Source organism: Falco naumanni, chromosome 3 (assembly GCF_017639655.2).
Source record: "Falco naumanni isolate bFalNau1 chromosome 3, bFalNau1.pat, whole genome shotgun sequence".
NCBI lineage: Eukaryota > Metazoa > Chordata > Aves > Falconiformes > Falconidae > Falco > Falco naumanni.
This window is the reverse complement of record NC_054056.1, coordinates 51,743,869-51,769,281: the sequence shown is the minus strand read 5'-3', so window position 1 is coordinate 51,769,281 and position 25,413 is coordinate 51,743,869. Positions and strand designations below refer to the sequence as shown.

General features: G+C 42.3%; 2 protein-coding genes across 3 annotated transcripts; one reads left to right on the top strand and one right to left on the bottom strand.

The window, feature by feature from the left end:
* Window positions 1-1,698: 1,698 nt before the first annotated feature.
* Window positions 1,699-8,984, bottom strand: TDP2 (tyrosyl-DNA phosphodiesterase 2). Of its 2 annotated transcripts, XM_040588655.1 has the most exons (7): window positions 8,608-8,850; window positions 8,441-8,520; window positions 6,379-6,549; window positions 4,956-5,047; window positions 4,366-4,484; window positions 3,603-3,773; window positions 1,699-2,322 (listed from the first exon to the last, which is right to left on the bottom strand). In XM_040588655.1, exons 1-7 carry the CDS (start codon window positions 8,848-8,850, stop codon window positions 2,041-2,043), a joined length of 1,158 nt encoding a protein of 385 aa, XP_040444589.1. In that variant the 3' UTR covers window positions 1,699-2,040. The 2 variants fall into 2 exon arrangements, with proteins under 2 accessions (XP_040444589.1, XP_040444588.1); XM_040588654.1 differs by lacking the exon at window positions 8,441-8,520 and having other exon boundaries at window positions 8,608-8,984.
* ACOT13 (acyl-CoA thioesterase 13) lies at window positions 8,913-25,085 on the top strand. Its single transcript, XM_040588657.1, has 3 exons — window positions 8,913-9,021; window positions 22,079-22,263; window positions 24,368-25,085. The coding sequence occupies exons 1-3, from the start codon at window positions 8,941-8,943 to the stop codon at window positions 24,522-24,524; spliced, it is 423 nt and encodes a 140-aa protein (XP_040444591.1). The 5' UTR covers window positions 8,913-8,940; the 3' UTR covers window positions 24,525-25,085.
* The last annotated feature ends 328 nt before the right edge of the window (window positions 25,086-25,413 follow it).

Here is a 25,413-nt window from a genome sequence, read left to right as displayed (position 1 = left end):
CCATTCTGATCTCAGGGCAGGGATCCACAAAGTTGTCTTGCACTGCCCTGTAACACAGCAAGCCATGCTCGCTGTGTTTGCAGGGTGCGAGACAGAGGTGGGAAGGGCAATGCCTGCACACATTCCTCCTTCCCCGGCACTTGGCTCATCGGGGCACGCAGGCAGAGCCATCAGGCGTGTCAGAGCAATAACGGCATCAGTGGGGTTTTCCTTGCTGGGCAGGTAAGGCTGCAGGGGGGTGCCGCTGCTGTTTGCCTGTGTGAGAAGCCACCTTTTTTTTAAAAGTTGCATGGTTTGTGGGTGCCCAGGCACTGGCAGGGGGCTGCCGGGGCCTCTGTGAGGAGAGGCTGGACCTGTCTCATGCTGGGCACAGCCAGCTCCGATGGACACACTGCAGGGCATGGCTGGGCACCACAACCAAGCTGGTGGTTCCTCGGAGAAAGCATATGTAAGACGGCAGAAAACATGGGGCAGGCAGAGGAAGAGGGAAAAAAAGAAGAGTGAGAAACAGCAGAGGGAACACCAAGATCAGAGGAGGTGCTCTATGGTGGAGCACATACTGCCTGAGCCTGCAGAGGACCCACCCCAAAGCAGAAAGTGGGAGAGGAAGGGCACAGCCAAGAGATACGTTTGTGAGCTGACTGTAACCCCCCATCTCGCCACCACTCACCCTTCTGAAGGGACAGTGTGTGACCTGCGGCAGTAACAAGGAGAAGAGAGGAGCCTGGGGTGACACTGACCACGGGAAAGAGGAGAGGAAGGCTGTTTAAGGGAAATATTTTAATGTTCATCTACCCAACTTAGTAATTAAAACATATATATTACTTGGCCATAAATTCATTTCCCCAAATCAAGTCTGTTTTGCCCATGAGGGCAACTAGTAAGTGTAATCCCTGTCTATTCTCAACCCATGAGCTTTTTTACTTCTGTTTTTCCATTTCCTCCTCCCATCTCACTGTGGAAACCAGTGAGCAGCTGGCTGGAAGCTTGTCTACCCGCCATAGCCAGCCCACCACAGCGGTCCAGCAAAACACACGCTGTAAGCTCCAGGCTCAAGACAGAAGACAAACAACAACAACTAAAGGAATTAGTAGGCTGTCAGCCTCTGTGTTCACCTCGTGTCATTGACGAGTTGTCTGGGCTTCCTCTCCACACCTGTGCACCGAATGTCACACCAAAATGTTAATAGACTTTCCCTTTTAAATCAGCTTGGTACTTTGCACAAACGACAGCTTCTATAGGATTGACCACACAGTTCTTTGAATAAGAAAGTCTATTTGATCTTTGCAAAGCCAGTGAGACCTTGAGTTGCTCAGACTTTGCACGACAGTTTGTAAGAGCACTGTTTCTAGAAGCTCACTGGAAAGGTAAGATTTTAATCTGCAAATATCCAGGTTAATAAAAACAAAGTAAGGTATACACCATCCCAACTGAAAAACCTCACGCATCTGCCTATACCCTTTTCTTGTCGAACAGAATGCATATCATTCTTATGTTCAGTATTACTTTAATTCTTACTTAAGAAACCCCTATTTTATGAGAATCTAGTAATTCTTTCAACTCCTTTATTGTCTTGCCTGCAGGTGCACATATGTACAACACAAACTTCAGAAGCTAAAACAAAACACCCTACAGAAGAGAGGGTTGTAACAGGTGATGGAAATTATTACAAAAAGAAACAAAGCAAGCACAGTATTCTTAAAATTAAAAAGCAGCATTTATTATGAGATTATAATACATGTCAAAATAAAAACATCTTTTAAACCATTATGTTTATGACTTGTATTTAGAGTCTCTTTCTCCCATTTTAAAACCATAATATGTTTTTGTATTTGCATTCATTATTAAAACCAAATATTTTTATTAGGAAAATAAAAAGGGAAACCTAGCTTGAAATGAAGCCATTCCAGTGGAAGTCAAGAGCATAGACTGCATTAGGGTTGAAAACTGAAATATGCCCCACTTCAACACAGAGGGTAAAATTCTGTAAATCAAGAACAAATTACCTAAAAACAAACAATGCAAGCCTTTTTTTCTTTTTTATAGTACCACATCAAAATTACACAGAAGACCCCAGTGATCACTAGCGAATCTGCCACATTCTAGTTTTTCCAATCCGATTAAGTCCATGCTTCGTGGAATAATATTTCCCCCTTCCACTGCAGGCCGAAAGTAAACACGGTCAAATCTCATCTTGCACTTGTACTCTGCATGCAGGTTGGTATTGGAGTGGGTATCCCAAGTATAGCGGCAGTGTTGAGGTTTACCCAAAAATTCCCAGATATCCAGAATGTTGTTAGGTAAGCCACCTAGTTTAGTAACCTGAAGGTAAGAGGAGGGAAGAAAATCCAGAATATACTGAATTCACAAATTTTACCTTCAAAACCAGAACAGAGTTGTCACAACATTGCTTTTTTCTGCAAAAACCAAGTTGTTAGAGACAAAGATATTGGAAATGTTTCTAAGTCGTGGTATTTCTCAGGATACTCTAAAGCATGACCAATTCCTGTAGTACTTCCTAAATCTATAACATGTTACAAAAAAAAAAAAAAGTTCAGCTCTGAAATTCTGAGGTCTGGGGGTCAACACCGTGTTCTCTGAACCAATGCCACAGAATCATAGAATCATTTAGGTTGGAAAAGACCTCTAAGATCATCAAGTCCAACTGGTAACCCAGGACTGCCAAGTCCATCACTAAACCATGTCCCTGAGCACCGCACCTACATGTCTTTTAAACATCTCCAGGGATGGTGATTCTACCACCTCCCTAGGCAGCCTGTTCTAATGCTTGACAACCCTTTCAGTGAACAAATTTTTCCTGATACCCAATCTAAACCTCCCCTGGCACAACTTGAGGTTGTTTCCTCGTCATGTCACTAGTTAACTGGAAGAAGACACCTACCCACATCTGCCTACAACCTCCTTTCAGGTAGCTGCAGAGAGTAATAAAGTCCCAAATCTCTTCCAGACTAAACAACCCAGTTCCCTCAGCTGCTCCTCCTAAGACTTGTGCCGCTCCTGCTAAGAGTTGTAATGTCATTCTAGTTCACTGCAATGGAATTTCACAACAGGGAGGGATGAAATGCTGACCTTTTGGTAATCATGCACAAATCTCACTTTTAGTATCAGCAGGCAAAAATTACTTCTAATTTTGAATGTCTCTATGAAGAGATATTAATTTTAAGCTCCCAAGATCTGGTTCTCCAGAGCATCCTCTTCTTTCATGGATTCCAAAAGCATTAACTCTCTTGAGAATCAGAACTGAGCGAGTAAAGATCAGGTTCTCAAAATGAGAAGATGTTTTTGAAATCAAAATTTCATCAACTATTCCTGCCTCTTCTCAGTTATAAATGTCGCCAATAAAGTATTTTGTTATTGCAGGGGCAGAGAGCTCTTCGTATACATCTCCTCAGCTATAATAATGCTTCAGCATAGCAATGCCACAGCTTCTACTTCAGTCATGCTTCCACTTTTTAAGAATAAATGTTGCATATCTCTGTTCTACCTAAGCAGGTCATTTTTCATAAAGACAACAAAAAAGCCTGAGAAGATTTTGTCAGAATACCTTCTCAAAATTAACAAGGTTGCTTATTTCTATTTACCTCGTTGTCCCTGAGGTTTGTATCCCCTCCAAATATAACAGTGGTGGACTCAGACTCCTTCTGCATTTTGTCTAACACTATTTGCAGTTGTTTCATACGCTCCTTAGAGTGATTTTTAGTACTCTCCAGATGAGAGGTCATAAGGCAAAGTTCATTACCAGATATGCTCACCTGTGCATGAAACAAAGAGGCAGTGTTACCATTCACAACATGGTAAAAAGTCCAAAGGCAAAATGTAATCACAAAGTAAATTACTGAATGACAGAGCTCTGTTTAATATTAGTTTTACATTGAGAAAAGTGGCTTACAGGAGGATAACAGGCTTTTAGTTTTGTTTTCACAGGTTTACAGAACCACAAAATGGTCAGGGTTGGAAGGGACCTCTGGGGATCATCTAGTCCAATCCCCTGCTAAAGCAGCTTCTCCTAGAACAGGTTGCACAGGATAATGTCCAGGCAGGTTTTGAGTATCTCCAGAGAAGCAGACTCCACAACCTCCCGGAGCAGCCTGTTCCAGTGCTCTGTCACCCTCAAAGTAAAGAGTTATAAATAAGTAAAAGTTATGAGACTTCAAAACAAAGTGCGGCCAGTAATTTACATAAAAGATTTACGTTTGTTATTATCAAATGCAACTGTGTTTGTATGTTTGGAGAAGTTTTTCTGCTGTTTGAGACTGTCACAGAGTAAAGCCAGTCCAGCCTTTCCTGGGATTTTTTGTTTTGAAGGCAGACATACAGCCGTTTAGTACATACTGACTCACTCACATGCACAACCAAAAGGTTCCTCATCATGGCGGTTGTTGGAAAAGGTATTATCTCCTGTTTCAGTAGCTTCACTCTTGATTTCTTCAACATTATGGCAGTGAAATAGCCATCTATGGCACCTAAAGATGAACAGGGAAGGAAATGGCAGAAGATAATCTCGACCATGCCATAAAGAAGTTAAGGTTCTAAAAGAGACCTTTTCACCATGATCTGGGAGAATCATGTTAATTTGTAAGATGTGAAGTCATCAGTTAAAAAGTTATATAATAGCAGGGTTAATTTTTCAGATTTTTAAAATGAAAATATTTACGAAATTACTATCTACGGCACTTTTTTGGCTACCCTTACTATCAGCCTTTCAAAATGCAGAAAAAATACAAAGGAAACCACCAGGCAGGAAAGCTTTTCACATGCATAATGAGCATCAAACTATATGCTGTATCAAAACACAGAAAGTAATTGAAGTGCTTCCTTCTTCACTTTACGCTTTTCATTCCTACAAACGGTCAGAGATCTCGGTAAGGGAGACAGAATAAAACCGAACTTAACTTTCCAGTTTCTGTAGTTAGAAACTGAGGGTTATTTCTTACCTGGAATAATAGTGTAGCTGCCTGCTCTCACCTGTAGAAGAGAGAGTAGTGGCAGGATGACCTCTTGTAAAAACACCACATCTGGACTGTATCTGAAATTGGTGAGAAAAGATTTTAAATTAACTACCGAAAGGTGCTACTGTTACACTCTGAGGCCAAATGGAACAGGGTCAGGGATTTCAGGTGCACCTTGTTCTCATCTTCCTAGATATAGTAAGAATCTGTATTTCAAAAAACCCGAAAAACTGTCTCCATCATACTTAGTAGCACGTAGACACATCACCATTGCTAAAAGGGAGGAAACAATGATTATTATGGACATGGAACTGTCATGGTAATAAAATGCATGATTTCCCTATACCTTGATCTCGCACACATTTGCGCAGGTTTCATATACTACATACATGAGGAATTAAACATAAGCAGCTGCAAAGCAGCTGTGGAACATGTTCTCCCCAATTTAAGTTCTCCAGGAGATTCCAGCCACCACCTCATTCCTTTACAACAGATCCTCTCAGGTAACCTGCCATTCATTTTCTCCAGTCTCATCAAGGACAAGCTCTTCTATTGTATTAGAGCTGCGCAATCACTAACAGTTCATGTGGGCCAGCAGACCTGGAAATGCCCATTTAGACATGACTTTAGAGCTGCCCCTATTTTTGCTACACTGCTGAACAGCCCTGCTCTAAGTAGGTGAAGGACAAACCTAAGGCTTTATTTACATAAGAAAAATATTGTCACTCCAGATTAACAACATCAAGTGAAAATTTTGGTTAAGAGGTTTCTGCTGTTTTAAGAGAATCTTAAATTATTATTACTTGTTTAAAACATTTAATTTACACTGATAAGTTACTGTATTAAGATAAATCAACATATGCAATTGTTAAAGTGCTCATAAATAAATATATTCACGTCAGGCTTCCACCGATGGAACTATAAAAGGCAATCACAGATTCTATTGTTTTTATCTTACCTTGCACATTCTCTTTTTTGATAGACAGTAACGGCTAGAGAGCCACTTTTCACATTTCACTAAAAGTCTTTTTTGTTGTTTCAAAGTTTGCTCTAGCACGAAGTTATTCATACCACCCAAATGAGACAAACAAGTTTCTTGCATTTTCACCCTTCTCTTATGTACAAGATGGAAGTATGAAGTATGCTTTTGACGTATGACTGCAACTGGAACAATAATGTTAATCACGAAAAGCTTTGTAAAGTAGTCATCGCAAAATATTTAACCTTTGAGATGCTGCATAGGGTCACACCTCTACCAACTTTTATTCAGCTATTTCGGATTTATAGTGATTGTATTGTTGCATCTAACATTAAGATAATCTGGGCATGAAGATTTGTAAATATCTAAACCAATGCTTTTCCCTTTAAAGCTGGGTACACAACAATACAAAGGTGAAGCTACACTTACAATGCCAGGTAAGAACAAATTCCTCCAGCTCGTTCTTTCAGACTTCCCAGATCCAACCCATCAACGTTCCAAGTTATCAGGGAGAAGCTGCTGTCATCTTCTTGTTGCCTTGAGTCTGCGCTATTGACACCAGCATTACTAGTAGTAGCTGCATCTGCTGTGAGGTCAATACTAAAGAGAGAGTTTACTTGTTTGTCAACATGCACAATACTATTCTTCCTGCAATTACTCCCACTTATCTCCTAAAGCAAAATATTTTAGACCCATGAGAACTTACATGCGGCCATTTAAAACTTTCCCAAGAAATAAGCTCACATGTATTGATCTCAACATAATTTACAAGTGCAGCAACTAAAACAATACAGACCTCAGTCATACAGAGCCTTAGTACACAGGTGAAGTAAGTGGTTCTTCCTCTTCCTTATAACATTTACCATTCTGATTTAAGTTAATCGGACAGTAACCAAAGTAATCCGAAGCACCTGAGTAACTCAACTCTTTCCCCATGCTAGAGGCAGGCTGTCTACATTAGCTTTTCAAACACTTCCCAGCATATTAGAAACAAACAACTGCAGCCAGGACTTGCTTTTACATGCTGTCTTTGTGGTACAGCTGAGATTCTTCCAACTGCCAAACCCCCTGGGGAGGTACATGTGCAGACTCACTCTGTGACAGATTGACAGTCCTTTTCCTTGGGAATATTCACCTCGAATGCCACCTCAAAAACACAGGCCCCGTATACCCTGTTGATTTCATGCAGACTAACATCAACAACACTAAGTTTGAGTGCCTAGTCTAGTAACTGTTTGGGGACTGCGTTGCTGAAGAGAACCACACTGTACCTGCTAACAGATGGTTGTACTGTTTTTTGCTAGGGTAAGCGTTGATTTTCTTCATAGTAGCTCAAAGGTGCTGTGTTTTGGACTTGTGACCTGAACACAGTAGCTCAAAGGTGCTGTGTTTTGGACTTGTGACCCGAACACAGTAGCTCAAAGGTGCTGTGTTTTGGACTTGTGACCCGAACACAGTGTCGATATCACAAGGATGCACTGGCTGTTGTAAGCAGTGGTATATGCCTCCACTACTTTCGTGATGACTTTTTATATTTATACTGCAACCTGAAGGACTATGAGATGAAAGATCAAAGTCTGTGTGTAGTCTGCAATGAATCCTCCCCTGACAGGGAGGTCTCCAAACAGTCTTCTCTCCCAACACAACCTGCATACAACAGTTCAAGACAGAACCCTCTGTGCAAAGACAGAGAGAGGCTGGAAAAGAAAAAGCTGCTGCCAGTTTGATACAGCCGTATTCTGACTCATCACAGACTACCTAGAGACCACTGCTAATGTTCGGCAGGCTCGCATTTTTTCATACACACATATCAAGCAGAAACAGGCATGCTGTTTTCAAATGCAGTTTATTCATAACTATAAAGATCATAAAGGCTTTTCTATATAACGTGTGAGACTGTAATAAGTAAGTCCACAGGAAAAAAGCCTCCCTCAGGACTGTGAAGGGCCGGGGTCTGTAAAAGTTCCTCGGTACACCCCATGGATTTGCTCTGCGATTGTCTGCGTATCTAAGACCACAGATCTTAGGCCCTAACTTCCACAGGTCCATTTAACAAGGTGTGCATGTCCACGCCAACTTCCTTTAAGAAATACAAATATGCGTACGTCCAGTATACCGCTTACATGCAGTTTACGCATACACAAACGTGTATATTATATCTGTTGTATTATTTTTTGCATTAGGTGTATAATACGTATACAAAGGTGTAGAATACCACCTGCACGGGTACTGCAGCGCGATACAAGGCTGTGGAAATGAAAATGAAGCCGAGCCCTTGGGCTTGTAAACCCACTAGCCCAGAGTTAGATGGCTGGGACGCCCCGGGAAGAGGCGGGGGGGGGTAGGAAACAAGAACTAGCACGGAAACTTCAGCGTGAGGAGCAGAAACGACCGGGGCAGAGACGGGCAAGGTGCGGCGGAGCGGGGTCGCAGGCCCCGCTCCCCTCACCCTCACCCCGCCGGCCACCCTCCCACCCCGGGGGTCACCTACCAGTTAACAGCCCCCCCGCCGGCCGCCCCCTCCTCCTCCTTCTTCTCCAGCGGCGGCTCGAAATAGGCGTTCAGCGCCCTCTGAAATACATAGAGGCAGATGGCAGAGAAAGGGCCGCCGGGGCTGCCCCCCTCCCCTCGCCCCCGCCGCCAACCCCCCGCGTGTACCTCCATGTGCCAACCGTTGCCGGCCAAGAAGCTGCGCGCCACCGCCGCGTCGCTACTGGTGATGGCGGCGAACTCGGAGCACAGCACCTTCCTCCGCTTGGCCTGGTGTAACACCTCCTCCTCCTCCTCCTCTTTCTTCTTCTTCTTCTCCTCCTCCTCCTCCTCCGCCGCCGGCAGCGGCTTCCCCGCCTGCAGGCAACGGGCCGCCTCTCCCCCCTCCCGCTTTTCCCCCGCCGCCTCCATAGCTCCTGCGGGCGGAAGGCGGGCCGAGCCCCGCCCGCCGGGGTTGCCGTTCCGGGGCGCGGAGTCGCGGCCGTCGGCGGAGCGGGCAAGATGGGGTTCACGATGGAGAGTCTGAAGGAGGCCATGAAGTACATGGTGGAGTCGCAGGGCTTCGACCGGGTGCTCCGCAAGGTACGGGCGGGCCGCAGGGGGAGGTTCGCGGGCGGCGCGGCCCCCCAGGAGGGGCACAGTGTCACAGAACGGTCGGGGTTGGAAGGGACCTCTGAAGATCGGTACACCCCTAGAGCAGGGTCACCCAGAGCAGGTGGCACAGGATCGCGTCCACGTGGGTTGTGAATGTCTCCAGAGAAGGAGACTCTGCAGCCTCCCTGGGCAGCCTGTTCCAGAGCTCCGTCACCCTCAAACAGGCTTTTCCTCATGTTGAGGTGGAACTTCTCCTTTGGTTTGTGCCCGTTGCCCTTTGTTCTGTCGCTGGGCTCCGCTGGAAAGAGCCCGGCCCCGTCCTCCTGACACTCGCCCTTACGATACTGGTGTACAGACCGGGGGGCGGCTGGCCGCTGGCGGCAGCCCCCGGCTGGAGAGGTGGCCGGTCGCCCGAGGCGGGGCTTCTCGTTCAAAACCTGGGTTTTCCCTTCCCAGAATAAAAGGCTGAACCAGGCCGGGGCCTTTCCTCAGGCGCAGCCCCGCAGGCGGAGGCTCGGCAGAGGCCTTGCGGAGCCGCGCTGCCCTGGTGGGGGACAGCAGGCCCCCCTGCGCAGGGGCCAGGCCGCCGCCGGAGCGGCAGCAGGCGGAGGCCTGCGGTGGGTTCGCTGAACCCTGGCGGCCGGGGCATGGCCGCGGGCAGTGCGGGCCTGGTGCTGTTTTCCACGTATTCAAGGTCCCCTGAGGGACTGTGTGTCTGTGAGGGTAACACACGGTAGAAGGTACAAGTGTTACTGAACTCTTCTTAAATGTTAGAGCTGCCTTCGAGTGCCTCTCTGCAGATGAGGACTGTGCTGAATAACCTTCCATGAGTTGCTTAGTAACAGCTCTTCTTCCCTTCCTGGTATCTCTGACTAAGCTAACTTTCAGGACTGTGAAATTTCAAGATAAATTATTACTTTTCTCTGTTTAAAAATAATAATAAAAAAATAGCTTGTTATAACATCTCACACCTCACCTTGAAGCCAGGCTGAAAGCAGAAGCACTTCAGTTGCTCTATGAGTTTCTGCACAAGGTCTAAAGGAATGTATTTGACTGGTCCAGCTCTGTGTCTGTGGAGGAATGGAGGCAGGTTAATTAACATCGATAATATGCAGCTGTGGGTTTGCTTCAGGGGTGGTGGGTTGGCTGATGTGGATAATGTGCGTTAAAGCAGCTGTGACTGGTTCCTGCTAAGTAGTTAAATGGCTCTAAGGGGTATGGAAGAGAGAGTACCAAATGAAGAGAAGGAGCTCCTCTGGATGAAGAGAGACCCAGAAAAAGCAGGGAGGAGAGAGAGTGCCCTGGATGTAGGAGAGGCAAGGACAGGCCCCAAGAGAAGCAGGGAGAAGAAGAAGGTTCAGATGAGCCGAGGCTGACTTGGAAGAGGAGCCGGTGAAGGAGGAATCCGGACGCAGCAGAGGCAAGAAACAGTGTGGACTGGCCTGAAGAGGCTGAAGAAACAGCACGGACAGTAGATGAACTGTTGAAACCTTGTGGGGGGTTGGTGGCTGTGCCGGGGCAAGGCACTAGAACTACTTCTTGAAGTTAACCTGGTATGGGAAAGTAAAAGCCTTGTTGCAGCTTGATAGTTTTGATAGTGCTGTGACAATTGGTGCCGCGTGTGAAGTTTGACCTCATGATCTTCAGATTATGAGACTGAGTGTAATGAGCAGTGACAGCAGTAATGGCTGTGCTGGGGGACATTTGAAGTTTTGAGCGGTGCTGGCAGTGCCCAACATAGCGGAGGCAGGTGGGGATAGCCTGCGATCCAGATCACGTTGAGATAGGTGAGGAGAGCCTAGGGATCCGGATCAGACACCAGTAGAGGTGAGCCGTTGCGATGATTTAAAGAACGAAGTCAAAATTTCTTAGTGACTGAGGATCCTTTATTGGCAGCGCTGGATGCACGGGGGATCCTTCCGCCTAACGTGCATGTCTAAAGTAACTGTCTTATATTTATACAATAAAACAATGAATATTCAATTAACGCCTATACATATTAGTTTTCTAACCCCGCCTACTCTCGCTTCGTATGTTAATTAGCTTATCAATCCTTTGCCTGGAATGTGGTGGTCTTGCAAGTTTGCAGCTAATTCATGTCCTTGTCGGCCATCTAGTTTTCTTTAGCAAGGAGATTTAGTGCTCCCTCTAGATAACATTGGAATGTTTCTCATCCTTTTTATAAATAGCCCCTTTTGTTAGAGGAAGAAGAACAGACTCTTTCTTTCATTAGTTATTTCCTTAAAACTATATGGTTATGTGACCAATCACCACACCTACACTCCTTGAGCAGACACATACAATCACAATCGATGCGATGTTTATTGTCCCTATTTCGCACTATTTCTTCATATCAATCACCCCTTTTCTATCAAACTAAGTAAAGTCTTTTACTTAAGCAGTCTTCCCGAATGATATAAAGCATCACACATAAGTGTTACCCTTTTAAACATTCTTCAGACCCACAAATGGTTAGTATTAAGGAAATTCCTAAACTGCTCAATAAGGTCACAATGGGGTATACCATAGCATTAAGAATTTCTGTTGCAGAAAGTGACCAGCCAAAGAGAGTATCCCACCAATTATGGTTTCTGTCAGGAAATCATTTACATATTCATTACAATTCCAGGAATTCATTTACATATTTTGCTCCTGCGAAGTGTTCTTTAGGCGTGGTTGTCTGGGGTCTTTAGAATGAAGATCAGGAGTCTTCCTCCAGTGAACCTTTTTTACCTTCTTGTTTCTGCGCAGACTCTGTTCCTCGATCGACTAATGATCGTGATTCAAAGTCCTTGTTTTAGCCACGTTATATACGCGACAGAAACTTAGGACCAGATGGCCCTTATAAAGATAACGAATCCAAGGACCTTGCGTCTAGTACATCCATGGTGCTGACACTAAGGGTCTTGGTGTATTCATCATGTTGACAATAAGGGTCTGACGTGCGGAATTAGACTCTATCACTCGAAAGTTATAAAGTAGGTATGTTTATTGCGCGCAGATGCACGGGGGATCGCTCCTCCACAAGCGTGCATACCCGAAGTGACGAACCATCTCACATTTGTACAATAAAACAAATGAATATTCAATTAACGCCTATACATATTCGTTACCTAAACCCCGCTTGGTATGTTAATTAGCTTATCAGTCCGTTTCCTGGAATGTGGTGGTCTTGCAGGTTTGTAGTGATTCACTGGTCCAAAACCAGATTTTAGTGACTAAATATTCTTTATTGTCGGCGCCGGGTGTACGGGGGATCCTTCCACCAATCGTACACACCCGGAGGGGCAGATTATCTTATATGTATATAATGAAACAATGAATATTTCATTAACTCCTATACATATTCATTACCTGAACCCGCCTACCCTCGCTTCGTATGCTAATTAGCTTATCAGTCTTTCACGCTTGCGCAGATTCTTCCAAAAATTGTGGGCCGGGGTCTTTAGAATGTGGGCAGTGCTCTATGGGAGGAAGGCCGTAGGTCTTCCTCATGGTGTACTTTTCACCTTAGGTCTCAAAAGTGATGAGCTGGCAGACTTGTAGAAATCTTTCCCAGGGTTTTTACAGTACCCCTTGTAGTTTTACTCAAGGACATCCAGCTGTCCCGTTATCTCCTTGGTAGGGCAGCTTGCTTTGCAGATAAGGAGGACAGCTCCCCTTGCAGAGATTTGCAACTTTCTTGCCAGAACAGTCTATATGATCTTTCAGACATTTTAACCCCTTTGTCGCTATACAATTACAAGCTTAATTATGCATTAAAATGAATATTGGTTTATGAATACAAACTTGACCATATTATTTACAGCTTATTCACATCATTCCCCCCTTTTCTTGATACAAGCAAATTCCTTTTCTATTTCATCTTTTAAAAGTACAATAGAATAAGCATTTGAACAGAACACACACAAGTATTATTAAAACAGTCAACAAAACTATGGCAGCTAACATCTGTTTTAACCATTGTACATTAGGTAACCAAGAAGTTAGAGTTGTCCAAAGATTTCCAAAATCCCAAGACACATCATCCTCACTTACTTCATGTAATACCTCGGTTTGTTTCCATATTTCCTCTAAGTCAGTGCAAACTCTTCCACTTTGGTCCACGTATACGCAACTAGTATTTATAACTGTATATACTCTCCCTCGATCAGCTAACAGCAAATCCAAAGTTATTCTATTTTGTAACACCACTTGTGAGAGGCTAGATATTTCCTCTTGTTGGGCTTTCAATGCATCAATTGTTCTGTTTTCTAATTTCTCTATTATCGCAGATATATTGATTATGGTTTTTTTCTCAATTTACTCACACTTAACCAAAGGACAAACAATCGAGCAAAATTATGGAATGTAGTAGGCCTCTCTATTATAGGATTTGTGTTTAAGTATCCTCGTGAGAACGAATCATGTACTGTCATATTAGGCACTACTGCTCTCAAGGTGCAAGTTCCCTTCCAATTTTTAGGTAAAACCTTTCGAGCTGTATCATTGCACAGCCAGTACCATCCTTTCCCTTTGGGCACTGGCCAAGCAGTAGAGTTAACAGACAGTGAAGTACCGATGTTTAAAGTGTTATTACAAAAGGATTGAGTTCCTACATACATTACGGGATTACAATCCACAATTCCCATTCTTTTAGGTGGATTACATCTCTGAACACACATATAGTATGACTCTTGTACCTTAGGACTATTTATCTCTAATTTCAAAATTTCATCATTTTCAATACTCCAAGAGGTATTTTCCTACAGTCTTTCCTAAGATGTATTCCTAGGTAATGGAAATCTAATCAATGATATACCCTTTCCTCCATATTCAGGCATATATGTACATATCCAACAATCAGTTTTATTCAGAGCTTGAGATATGCCTTGTACCAGGGATAAATGTACATTCTTATTCCACAGAGTTAAGTACAAATTTGGCAAACATCTGACTATAATTATGACCTGAAGAATCGTAGTCCTGGGGGTCCTGCCGGAGTGACGGCCCATGATTTCTCAGGAGTTTTCTTTATTCTTGAATAGTGGATACAAGCGGCTCGTTCTTTTCTGTTCATCTTCGTCACTTCCTGAAGAGAAATACTGGATTCACGAGTGAAGAAGTCTGTTTTCACGTTACATGAGACTTTGCTGGACTGTTATTCTGCTATTCAATTTTTAGTTCATGTTTGTACTTTGCATCAAACACACAGTTTTCAAAATAAATCTAAAGGGTTGGGTAATACATATAATAATAACCTACAAAAACAAAACCTAAAAATAACACTTTTTCTTAACACATTCCCTTTTTTTTACATGCGTCACTATCATGGCTAGACTATAGGGATTTAGCATGCGCGGTCTTTCCAGATTTTTCCAACACATTCCGTGGGGCTTTAAAATCGCGCATGCGCATGTTCAAAGGTATACGTGGATCATTCGTGTGATAAACAATGGCTACTGTGTGCCCAGATGAAGTCCCAAACCCATTTCCCGAGCTTTCTGCTCTGGTAAGTCTGTTAATGGTAACATTTATGGCACTATGGCCAAATGACAGGTCCCTGTTTTAATGTAATGTTTTCTCACCACCAGACCACCGCGTCACCTGCCAGGGAAGAAGGGTCTGGAGTGTGCATTTCCCCCTCTGAACATCCTATAAGGTGAGTGTTTTTTAAACGTCTAACCTTTATGGTTCATTATAAAGGGGAATCAAAACCTTTCTTTTTTTTTTTTTTTTTTGTTGTTTAGGCAGAGGGTGCGTTTTTCTACTGTCACACGTCAAGAACTTACGGCGGAGGTGGAAAAGTATAAAAGACGTTGCCATATCCTCATCTTTGCGTGCCTGGTGGTTGTTTTTGCTGCTATTCTATTTTTTTTCTTACTCAGCCCACGCTATCTGAATTGTTAAGAGTCAGTTGTTTCCAAATTCTTGTTGGCTATTAAAATGTTATTTTGTGTGTACATTTTGTCATACTAGTCGCATTTGTTTAACGCCATCGGGTGAAACCATAATAGCAAATTGCATGTTAGTTATAACGTGTTGGATTAATCTTATAAAACATGGAACAGCACATGGCAAAAACAATTAGGTGGCTAATCCACATAACAAATAAAATAGGATTCGTTTTACCCAGGGGCTCCCGAGAAGCCAGGAAAACAAGTCAATGTTCCAGTCTTTCCAAGTTTGGACGGGAACATGGGCTAACTTCCCTATCTCTGATGTGATTTGTTTAACTACCTCACCATTGTTATCAATTTTCAAACAACAATTGGAAACATTTACTTTACCACAAACACCTCCTCCTTCGGCTAGCAGGTAATCGAGAACCATCCTGTGTTGATAAATTGCATTTCACATCAAAAGCTTTAGCTGTTTGATTAGTAATAATTTCCAAGACAGCCTGTAGACGAATGATACGATTCAGATTGTAGATTGGTTCTCGAGCACCACTAATGAGTTCATTAGGATTCCAAGTTGCAGGTCCATAATACTGTATGATACGTTGGGGTGTCCATTCATTTAATAAATATCGGTACCCCCCTTTTCTTGGGAGTGCAGAAAAATCACCTTGCCACTGTTGCCCTGGCTAATTTTCAAACACATTTTGCATTGCTGAGTCACCTGTTTTATTACAGTATACAAGTTTCACCCTACCAATTTCTGATTTAGACTTTTATATAAATTATCAGCTCCCCAATGCATCTTATTTTGTTCTGTTAGGGCTGTGGTCCATATTAAATTGGATGGTACCACTATATGACCATCCCTCAAATAAGTCCACTTATCTCATCATTCATGTCCTGAATTAGCTTTAAGTTTTCTTTAGAATAGTTTGGCTCTTGATCTGTACTTACAGTTTGGATTTTACCATCTGGTATTAAGGATAATTCCTCCTTTCCTACCTCCTCTGCTACTTGTATGGCCTCATGGTCGGCCAGGCAGTTTCCAGTTTCCAAATCAGTGCCTCAATGGGCCATCTTATGTTCTTCCTTCCTGGATGACCCTCTTATAACGGAGGGGGACATTCCTCACATCAAGGTCTGGCATGGCATATGTTCTCACCACTCAGCGCCTACTGGGTTGCAGCCAGCAGCGGAGCTCAAGATCTTTCTTGGTGGCAAACATGGAGACCATCAGAAGGATTGGAGCAGGAGAGAAGGATCGGGACTGGAAATGGTCTTCCTGCTCTGCAGGTTACACAAGCCTGCCTCTGCAACAGCACTTCTGCTTTAACTCTTTCTTACCCTTAATGCAAATCTGCTCCTTGTTGCTTTAAGTCTGTGTTCTTACGTATCATATCGCGCCTTTGCAGGCAAACAGCAAACACCCTGCCATGCGTCCAGGGTGACTCAGCCGCACCTTCAGGCGGGTATGGGGGTTTGTACAAACTCACCCCGATACTTTTAACACTTTCACAGGGTCTTTGATTCTCCACACCCCCCCGCCCCACCTCAGGTCTTACAGACATTAGTACAAGTTTTATCTTACAACGTGTTTAATTCTGGTTACTCCATAGAAGGAACCACAACCTCCCCTCTGATCCTTTTCCATTGCTAATATTAAGGGATCTTGTGGAGCTAGGTTAATACTACACTCTTTTGCCACTCTGGCTGATTCCTCAGAGTGAAAAACATACCAGCATACATTACTTCATCCCATTTTTCCTCTCGCCTTAAAAATAACATTAATTTTAGCAAAACATTATAATTCAGTGTGCCGTTTAAGGGCCATTTTCTCTGTCCCCTGACTTATACAGGGGCCACCACTGATTGCAGTACTTAGCCAAAGTTCTCTTATTCACGCTTCCCCCAGCTGCCCCCCCATTTCCTTCCAGTGACCTTTCTTACTATTATCTCAATCGCTATCCCAGCCACAGAGACTCTAATTTCACTTACAGCTCTCTCTCTTATCCCAAGGCGTCCAAACCTTACAGTCAGGGCATTCAATTTCTTGTCGCCACCATACATATAATAATTCTTTACACCATATACACTTTAAAACATACAGAGGTTCACTTTCACCCCTCGGATGTTCAAGACAATAACCACATACCAACATTTGTAATATACTGAATACAGAAATGTTCTCACATTTCCAGCATAAATGAGTATAACAATTATTAATAACCTTGTAATTATTAATTAAAAGGCCACTTTTCTCCACATTCCAGCTTATAAAGCGGCCGCCATTGATTACAATATTTTATCAATGTTTTCCTATTCACTTTTCCACCAGCGGATCCTCCAATATCCTTCCAATGACTCAAAACACATCCTAAAGGGCTTTTCTTTTAAAATCCCACCACTTTGTTTTCCTCCCATTTTCCCACTTCACACTAACAGAATACACTTAACACTTACAAAATGCAACATGCAGGTACCTTTCTACAGCACCACCAAGAACCCACTATTATTACCAAGAATACAGCCAAAATCACAATAACGATAATCAGAGTCAAATTCCACATCCAATAAGTCAGAAACCTTAATAAGCAAGATTACCAAGAATATAGCCAAAATCACAATAACGATAATCAGAGTCAAATTTCCACACCCAATAAGTCAGAAAACCGTAATAAGCAAGACCGTGCCAAACGAGCCCTATAGGCGAACTTGCCAGGCTCCAAACAGCAGTTGAATGCCAACAAAACCAAACGTATACTTAAGGTGCTAGCCACAAAACTATACACCACCCTGCAGAAGTTAACTTCTGTCTTCTGACTTATGGGCGGTTCCAAATGACCGGTCTACCAAACAAACAAACCAAAATAAAGAATACTGTCACTTACAGCGATGGGGTTCCGTAGAGTCAAGGAGTCCCTCTGGGAATTCCCGGGGGTACCCTAGGGAGTCCTATTCCCAGCGGGCCCTACAGCCCGGCAGAGGGGTGTCCCATCTGGGTCGCCAGATTGATTTAAATATAGCGGAGGCAGGTGGGTATAGCCAGCGATCCAGATCACGTTGAGATAGGTGAGGAGAGCCTAGGGATCCGGATCAGACACCAGTAGAGGTGAGCCGTTGCGATGATTTAAAGAACGAAGTCAAAATTTCTTAGTGACTGAGGATCCTTTATTGGCAGCGCTGGATGCACGGGGGATCCTTCCGCCTAACGTGCATGTCTAAAGTAACTGTCTTATATTTATACAATGAATATTCAATTAACGCCTATACATATTAGTTTTCTAACCCCGCCTACTCTCGCTTCGTATGTTAATTAGCTTATCAATCCTTTGCCTGGAATGTGGTGGTCTTGCAAGTTTGCAGCTAATTCATGTCCTTGTCGGCCATCTAGTTTTCTTTAGCAAGGAGATTTAGTGCTCCCTCTAGATAACATTGGAATGTTTCTCATCCTTTTTATAAATAGCCCCTTTTGTTAGAGGAAGAAGAACAGACTCTTTCTTTCATTAGTTATTTCCTTAAAACTATATGGTTATGTGACCAATCACCACACCTACACTCCTTGAGCAGACACATACAATCACAATCGATGCGATGTTTATTGTCCCTATTTCGCACTATTTCTTCATATCGGGGATCAAAGAGAAGGAAGCCTGACTGCCGTGGCGTTAAGAGGCTGGGGGTGATGGGCAGTAGTGGCAGAGTGCACGGCCAGACGTGGCAGCAGCCCGCAGCGGTGGCTCCGGCCAGGCAGCGGTGATGGCTGTGCCGAGGGCAGGCGCCGGAGCACTGCGGTGCCACAGCCGGCTCCCGCCGCCGCTGCTGCTGCTGCTCGGCCTGGCGGTGTTCTTCCTCATGTTCATGTGCTTGTTGAAAGTGTTTCCGCTCATAGAAGAAATGGGTGACCACAAGGATGTTAAGGAGCTTTTCAGGACACGGAATGATGTGATAATGCTGTATTCTAGATCTGCTGCTGCAAGCTCATTCAGGTTACTGTCCAGTGTGACCCAAGAGGTGAAAGGGCAAGGTACTATAAGCTCATTAGAACCTCCCTCTGAAGAAAACAAAATCCCAGACGTCAAGAAAGCAGATGAGAAGAAAGGTTATCAGCCCCCAGAAGCTAAAAAGCCCAAGATAAAAGTGAAGAAGGAATATGTGTATGAATTCAGGGACAAATTGTCTGGACTGTATGAGTTGTTTATTTGCAAAGAAGTTGTGATGATTGTTAAATACATAAGGTATGAAATCTTAAGAAAATAAGAGGAATTGTAGAGGAATGAAGGCAGGTTAATTAACATTAATGATATACAGCTGTGGGCTTGCTTCAGGGGCAGTGGGTTGGCTGATGTGGATAATGTGCAGCTGTGGCTGGTTCCTGCTAAGTAGTTAAATGGCTGTAAGGGGTATAGAAGAGGAGGGCACTGTATGAAGAGGACCTGGGAGAAGCAGAGGGAGGAGAGAGAACACCCTGAGAGAAGAAGGGTGCCTGGATGAGGAAAGGCTGGCTAGAAGAGGAGCCTGGAGCAGAAAAAATCTGGATGCAGCAGAGGCAAGAAGCAGTGTGGACTGTCCTAAAGAGGCTGAAGAAACAGCACGGACAGTAGATGAACTGTTGAAACCTTGTGGGGGGTTGGTGGCTGTGCCGGGGCAAGGCACTAAAACTACTTCTTGAAGTTAACCTGGTATGGGAAAGTTTATAAAAGCCTTGTTGCAGCTTGATAGTGTTGATAGTGGTGTGACATATGTTATGACCAAAACAGTTGAAATGACATTACTTTGTTATAAATTCTGTAGTGTGCAGTAGTGTAGCTGCTGTGTAGGATGGTCCTGTGAAGCAGTTTCTGTATTCTCATTAAATTTTGCAATGCTAAAATTCTCTGTGTAGTTTCTGTCTGTTTATGTAATTGTGACATGGAGTGATGCAGTACATACATCTAAGAAAACCAACCACATAAAAAAATTGGTTTGCATTGTAAAGGATGTGATACCGGAAGCAGTGTTTTTGTTGACAGCTCCGTGATCCGATACATTTAATAGAAAGTATCTATTTGCAAAGTAACTGTCTTAACTTTTATATACAAGACCAACATATCTTGGTGAGACATGTTGGTCTTGTATATAAAAGTTAAGTTATAAAGCTTTGAGAAGCTCCTTCATTTATAGAGTCCAGCTAGTTCTTCTTTGTCATCTCTTCACTGTGGTAACTTCACTCTCCTTTGCCCTATAATCCTACCAAATGTAGTACTTCAGCTCATAAGGGTAAGTGGCTGGAAGCTTCCTACCTTGGTCTGGAATACTTTTCAGACTTTTTCTGCAGTCTCCTTCTAGAATTATGATGTTATGAACATAACTGTACTTTTATTGTTATTATTTTGTTTGAATTTGAAGTATCTGCTGTCTTTCTGGGAGATGCCTGAAGCCTTTCTTACCGTAACTGAGTACAACTCCAGTTTTTTCCTGTTCTGGAAAAGACGGATTTTAGTTTGAAACTTTTCAGCTCAGCATCAGACTTTGTTGCAGGTTTAATTTCAATGTGTTATCTATATAGGGCTTTAAATGACTGTGGGTTTTAAAGCCCTGTCTCTAAAGTAGTGCATCGCAGTAGTGGCTGGAAGCTGAAGCAGCATACGGTATGCTCAGTGAGACAGACGTGTGGGAGGACAAGCACAGGAGGGCTGTGGAAGGACAAACTAGCAACTCTAGCTGTGTAAGCCCTGGAAGTGTTCAAATACCGAACTATTTTCGTCAAGGAGAGCGTGCAGCTAGTGCCAGATCAATGACAAATGAAGCCAGATGCTTTCCTTGCCTTGCTGGTGGATTGGAAAACTCCCTGACTGTAGTGGAAGCCATCTGCTCCCAGTGTCAAGCATCAGTAAAGTCCTCATTAGAAATTCTGTCAGAAACTTAGGCCTCCAGTCAGTGCAGCACGCCTGCTTTGAGACTCGGGATTTTCATTGGTCAAGTTGCTATTTCTGTATTAGGACACTGCCTCAGTGATTTCCCCTCTACTTAATTCCAGCTTTTTCTATTCATAGATGGACTGTGTACTACATTGTCATTTACCTTAGGATCGTTACTCTGCAAAGCTTGGATAAACTTTGGCCTATCAGAAAGGGGCATTAGCTGAAACTGAGCTCTTACACTGCAGAATAATTAAGGAATAGTGAGACTGGAGACATTTCAATCAATTCCTTTTAAGATTAAAAATATTCAAGTCAACTCAGCTGATACGGTATGGAAACATGTAAGTTAAAAAATTGTAAAAGAATTAGTAAATTAGTAGGAATTATAATAAATATTAAGTCCACATTTTACTTGTGACAGTCTTAAGGTACTTTAAAGTCTTAGTTGTATGTGTAAATATATTCACTGAACTTGCCCCAGTTTTGCATCTCCTTTCAGATTTTTAATACAATGTTACTAACTGAAGAAACTTGAAAAAAGATTTTAAAGTACTGAATTTCAGTAACGCCTTGGTCTCAAAAATCCAGCTTTTTGGATAGGTACAGAGGGAAGCATGATAACATGGATGTACTGTCATTTTCTGTTTAACACCTGTGGGTTGGAATACAAGTGTATACACAAATCATGATGCTGTAATACAGTGTGACACAGTCTTGCATACTTATACCCAGGAATATGAATTTCAGCGCAGGGAGGCCAATCTGATTAGTGTTTCTAGCGCTCAGTTCAAAATACTGATTTGTAACTGAGGTTGCTCTAGTATAATGGTTATGAATTACTGTCGGTCTTGTTTCCATTTTGTGTGCTAACAGATATGCATTCATGGCTATGGTACACTCATATAGAGCAGTTTTGTGTTCCCTCTAATCTGGCTTTTCGGTCCCAGATTAAAGCAAAAGGAAAACTGAAGAAGAATGTTGTCTCCTAAGCAGTTCCTGAGAGCATAGCAAGTGTTGAAGTTTTGTTAATCTGTCAGTTTAAATATTTATCTGCACTAGAAATACAGATTTTTCTAAGGTGGCAATCTTTGCTCAAAAATTATGGAAATACCTAATGTGACAGTTGATTTACTATATTTTCTATGTTTTAATTTGTCTCATGAGTCCAGAATAAAACAAGATTTACTTTCATTTTGATTCAGGGCAGTATTGGGTGTTGGTACTATCATCAGTAAGCTTTTTATTCCTTTTTTGGTTATACAGATGAAACTTCTTTCTGCAACTCCTGGAAAAATTGTTTGTGAAATGAAAGTAGAGGAGGAGCATACAAACAGAGGTGGTACGTTACATGGAGGTTTGACAGCCACACTTGTGGACGTGGTGTCGACAGCAGCGTTGCTGTACACGGAAAGAGCAGTGCCTGGGGTCAGTGTGGACATGAACATCACGTAGGTATCATCTAGCATGTTCATCTGAACATACTAACTTTTCTTCCCCTAACATGGTGTTGACTCCATTGTACATAATTTCTGTGCTGTAGTACTCACTTTAAAAAGGTGTTTGGTTTCAGAAGTTTTGTTTTTGTAAATTGGGGTGGGTGGGTGTATTTGGGGGTATTGCTGTTTGGTTGCAAAATTCGAGTTGGACTTCCTTAAACTTTTACTAGTTACAGGAGTTTAAGGGATGGTGCCCATTCATGCATAGAATGTAAAGGGATGTTGTTATGTGGTAAATCTTAGCTTTACAAAATTGGTTCAACTTTTGTCTTTGCTTGCAAAGATGTATTAGAGTGTGCCCTCAAACACCAAGCTTTAGGGTAAGCAGCTTTCTATAAACCCCTTTTCGGTATTAGTCCATAAAATGTTAAAACAGGAAACAGTTTAGCGGTGTTGTATGCTCACATAGAGGATGAATTACAGATGGAATCAGAATTTCTCAGTGGAGGAAGATACCCTTGACCTTGAAATGTGTCATTTAAAGGTAGTTTTATACTGAGAATAGTACTTCCTGCAATGCAAATTTAAAGCACAGTGTCTTTAATGAAAAAAAAAAAGTTGTTCTGAAACCTTTTTTGATCATGCTATTATTATTCATTACTTTTACTGAAGAGGTTATGAATGATTGGAACTAAAGTGATCCTACTTGGAATAACTAACAGAGCATTAAAAATTTTGGAAAAGTAACCCTTCATCAAAACTGACTAAAAAAAAAAAAAAATAAAAGCAGCTTTAAAAGCCTGTGTGGGGTGATCTGTATCTCTACCAGGTTCCCTCCTTTCCCCCACAGCACCTTCTCATTTCTCCACTGGGCCGGTGGGACTGGAGCATGTATTTAAGCTTTATACAACCACTGTAATGACTAGGAAGTCACTGGAAATGAAAACCTGAAATTCTCCTATGTTAATGTTTTTTCCCTACAGTAGTATAACAAGAGGCCAGCATCTGAATTATTTACATTCGAATATGCCTACCCAATTGCATAAGGGCTAAAATCTTAAGAAAGTGCTGTCTCTGGAAGTGATCCAAAATGATTGAGTAGCATAATCTTTGGGAAATGTTATGTGTAGCAATATTAGTAGCTTTGTTTAGCCCATCAAATATTGCTGTAATACAACTTTTTCCTTTTGGGGAAGGAGCTTTTTAAAAAGTTGTCACAAGAAAGTGTTTCAGTAATGGAAAGAACAAACAGAAACAGAGAAACTTATTTTATCAGAAGAGAATTGGCAGCAGCCTCTGAGAATGAAACAAGACAGAAACCCTGCCCCTGTCAACTAATGGGGCTTGTGCTACATTAGCATTAGGCATGACTACATAATTTTGACATGGTGTCATGTATAGAAATGGACTGGTTGATGAAATTTATCTCACTAAGATTTATATCCAGCAATTATACATTCTTCTCTGTAATTCTGCATGTCAATGTCCCCTTACCCCAGATCATGGTTGGATCGTGCTCCTCCTAATTCTTTCCAGGCTTTTTGTGGGGGAATTTCTTCCTATTCCCTGGAGAGTGTTTTAAAAGCACACCATCCTACTTACATAAATAAAACCAAGGAGTTATCAAATGAATGGAAACAGTGTTAAACCTGGAAAGTTTGAAGGCCTCCCAGATTTCCAACACTTCTCTGACCAGGGGTATGGAAAGCAGTTAACCCATGCTTAGGTTCCACACAGTTCTGGAGCCTTTGAAACAGAGACCTTTTGCAGCTGAACCAGTCAGACTAGTTTAGAAAGGCTGCAGTGAGCCAGCAGTGGCTGGAAGAGGACTTGTAGCTGAACTTTGAACTGCGGTCTTTTCCTTAGAACCAAACCACTGGGCTTCATTCTACCCTCCATTTTCTCAGAGAATTTTTATGCTGAATTACAACTGCAGTACTTAGGGGAACTCAAGGACTTTAAGAAAGGGGGATTTGCAAGCAGGCAGGAAGGCAGAGATATGCCTTTATTACTCACTTCTGCTGATCCCCTTCATGATAATCAAAAATGCAAAAAAATATTCTTGGATTTTTGCTTTGTACAGTCTCTTACCTGTTCATTTTGTTCTTAATTGAAGATACACTTCTGCTGCTAAGATTGGAGAAGAGATACTGATTACAGCTCAGATTCTGAAGCAAGGAAGAAATATTGCATTTGCCAGCGTGGATTTAACAAATAAAGCAACTGGAAAGTTAATTGCACAAGGTAGACACACAAAGTATATAGGAAGTTAAGAAAATAATTTAAAAAATAATAATGCTGGGCTTAAGAACCCCATATCAAATTAATTTCTCATTTATGTATTAAGACATCATTTGCACAAAGTTCTGATAGTCTATATAAAGTGAATTTGTCTCACTCACATAATAAATGAACAAATTTGGTAATTACCACCAGAATTGTTACAAGCCTAAAATTAATGCCTATTTTGGGATGAACAACAGAGTGTGAAAGCATGGGGATGCATCTGGCTTTTTTTGGACAAGTTAGCAGAAGAGAGGAGCCTTTGGACCAGCCATATGGTTTACCAGCATGACTGTATTTTAAGAGATCGTTCCTTTGCCTGTGGTGTTGTCATATGACAAAGCAACCCTGTCTTCAGGGCTGTCACCGTCACATTCAAACACCAGTATGTATGCTTACAAACTAAACTACTTGTTCTGTAAGATAGTAGTACAGAGTACCTATAATATAATATCAAAACTGGTTTGAAAGTATAAAGCAGGCTAATACAAAATGTAGTTTCCCAGTGCTGTAACAAATTCAGAAATATTCAATAAAGCCTTTTGAAACTACCTTTCTAAAGATTATTTAATAGTTTTGTAATCTCTTTGCACAAAGTAAAAACTTGCCAGCGTGGAGCGGTTGAGAGTGTGATGGAACCCTTGTACACAAATTCACGTGAGATTTCATCATTTCCCTGTGATTCCTAAATGTGAAAATGCAAGTCATAAGGGCTTTTGACCTCTGCCTACCTGAAGTTCTGGTTATGTTTGTTTAAAAATCATCAGCTGAGTTAAGAGATGTATCAAAATAAATTTGGTGAGCCTTTAATCAGGCTAAGGCTGCAGATAGTCTGGCCTGGGTTGAATGCGGTAGAGTAAAGCTGCTATTCATCAGCTG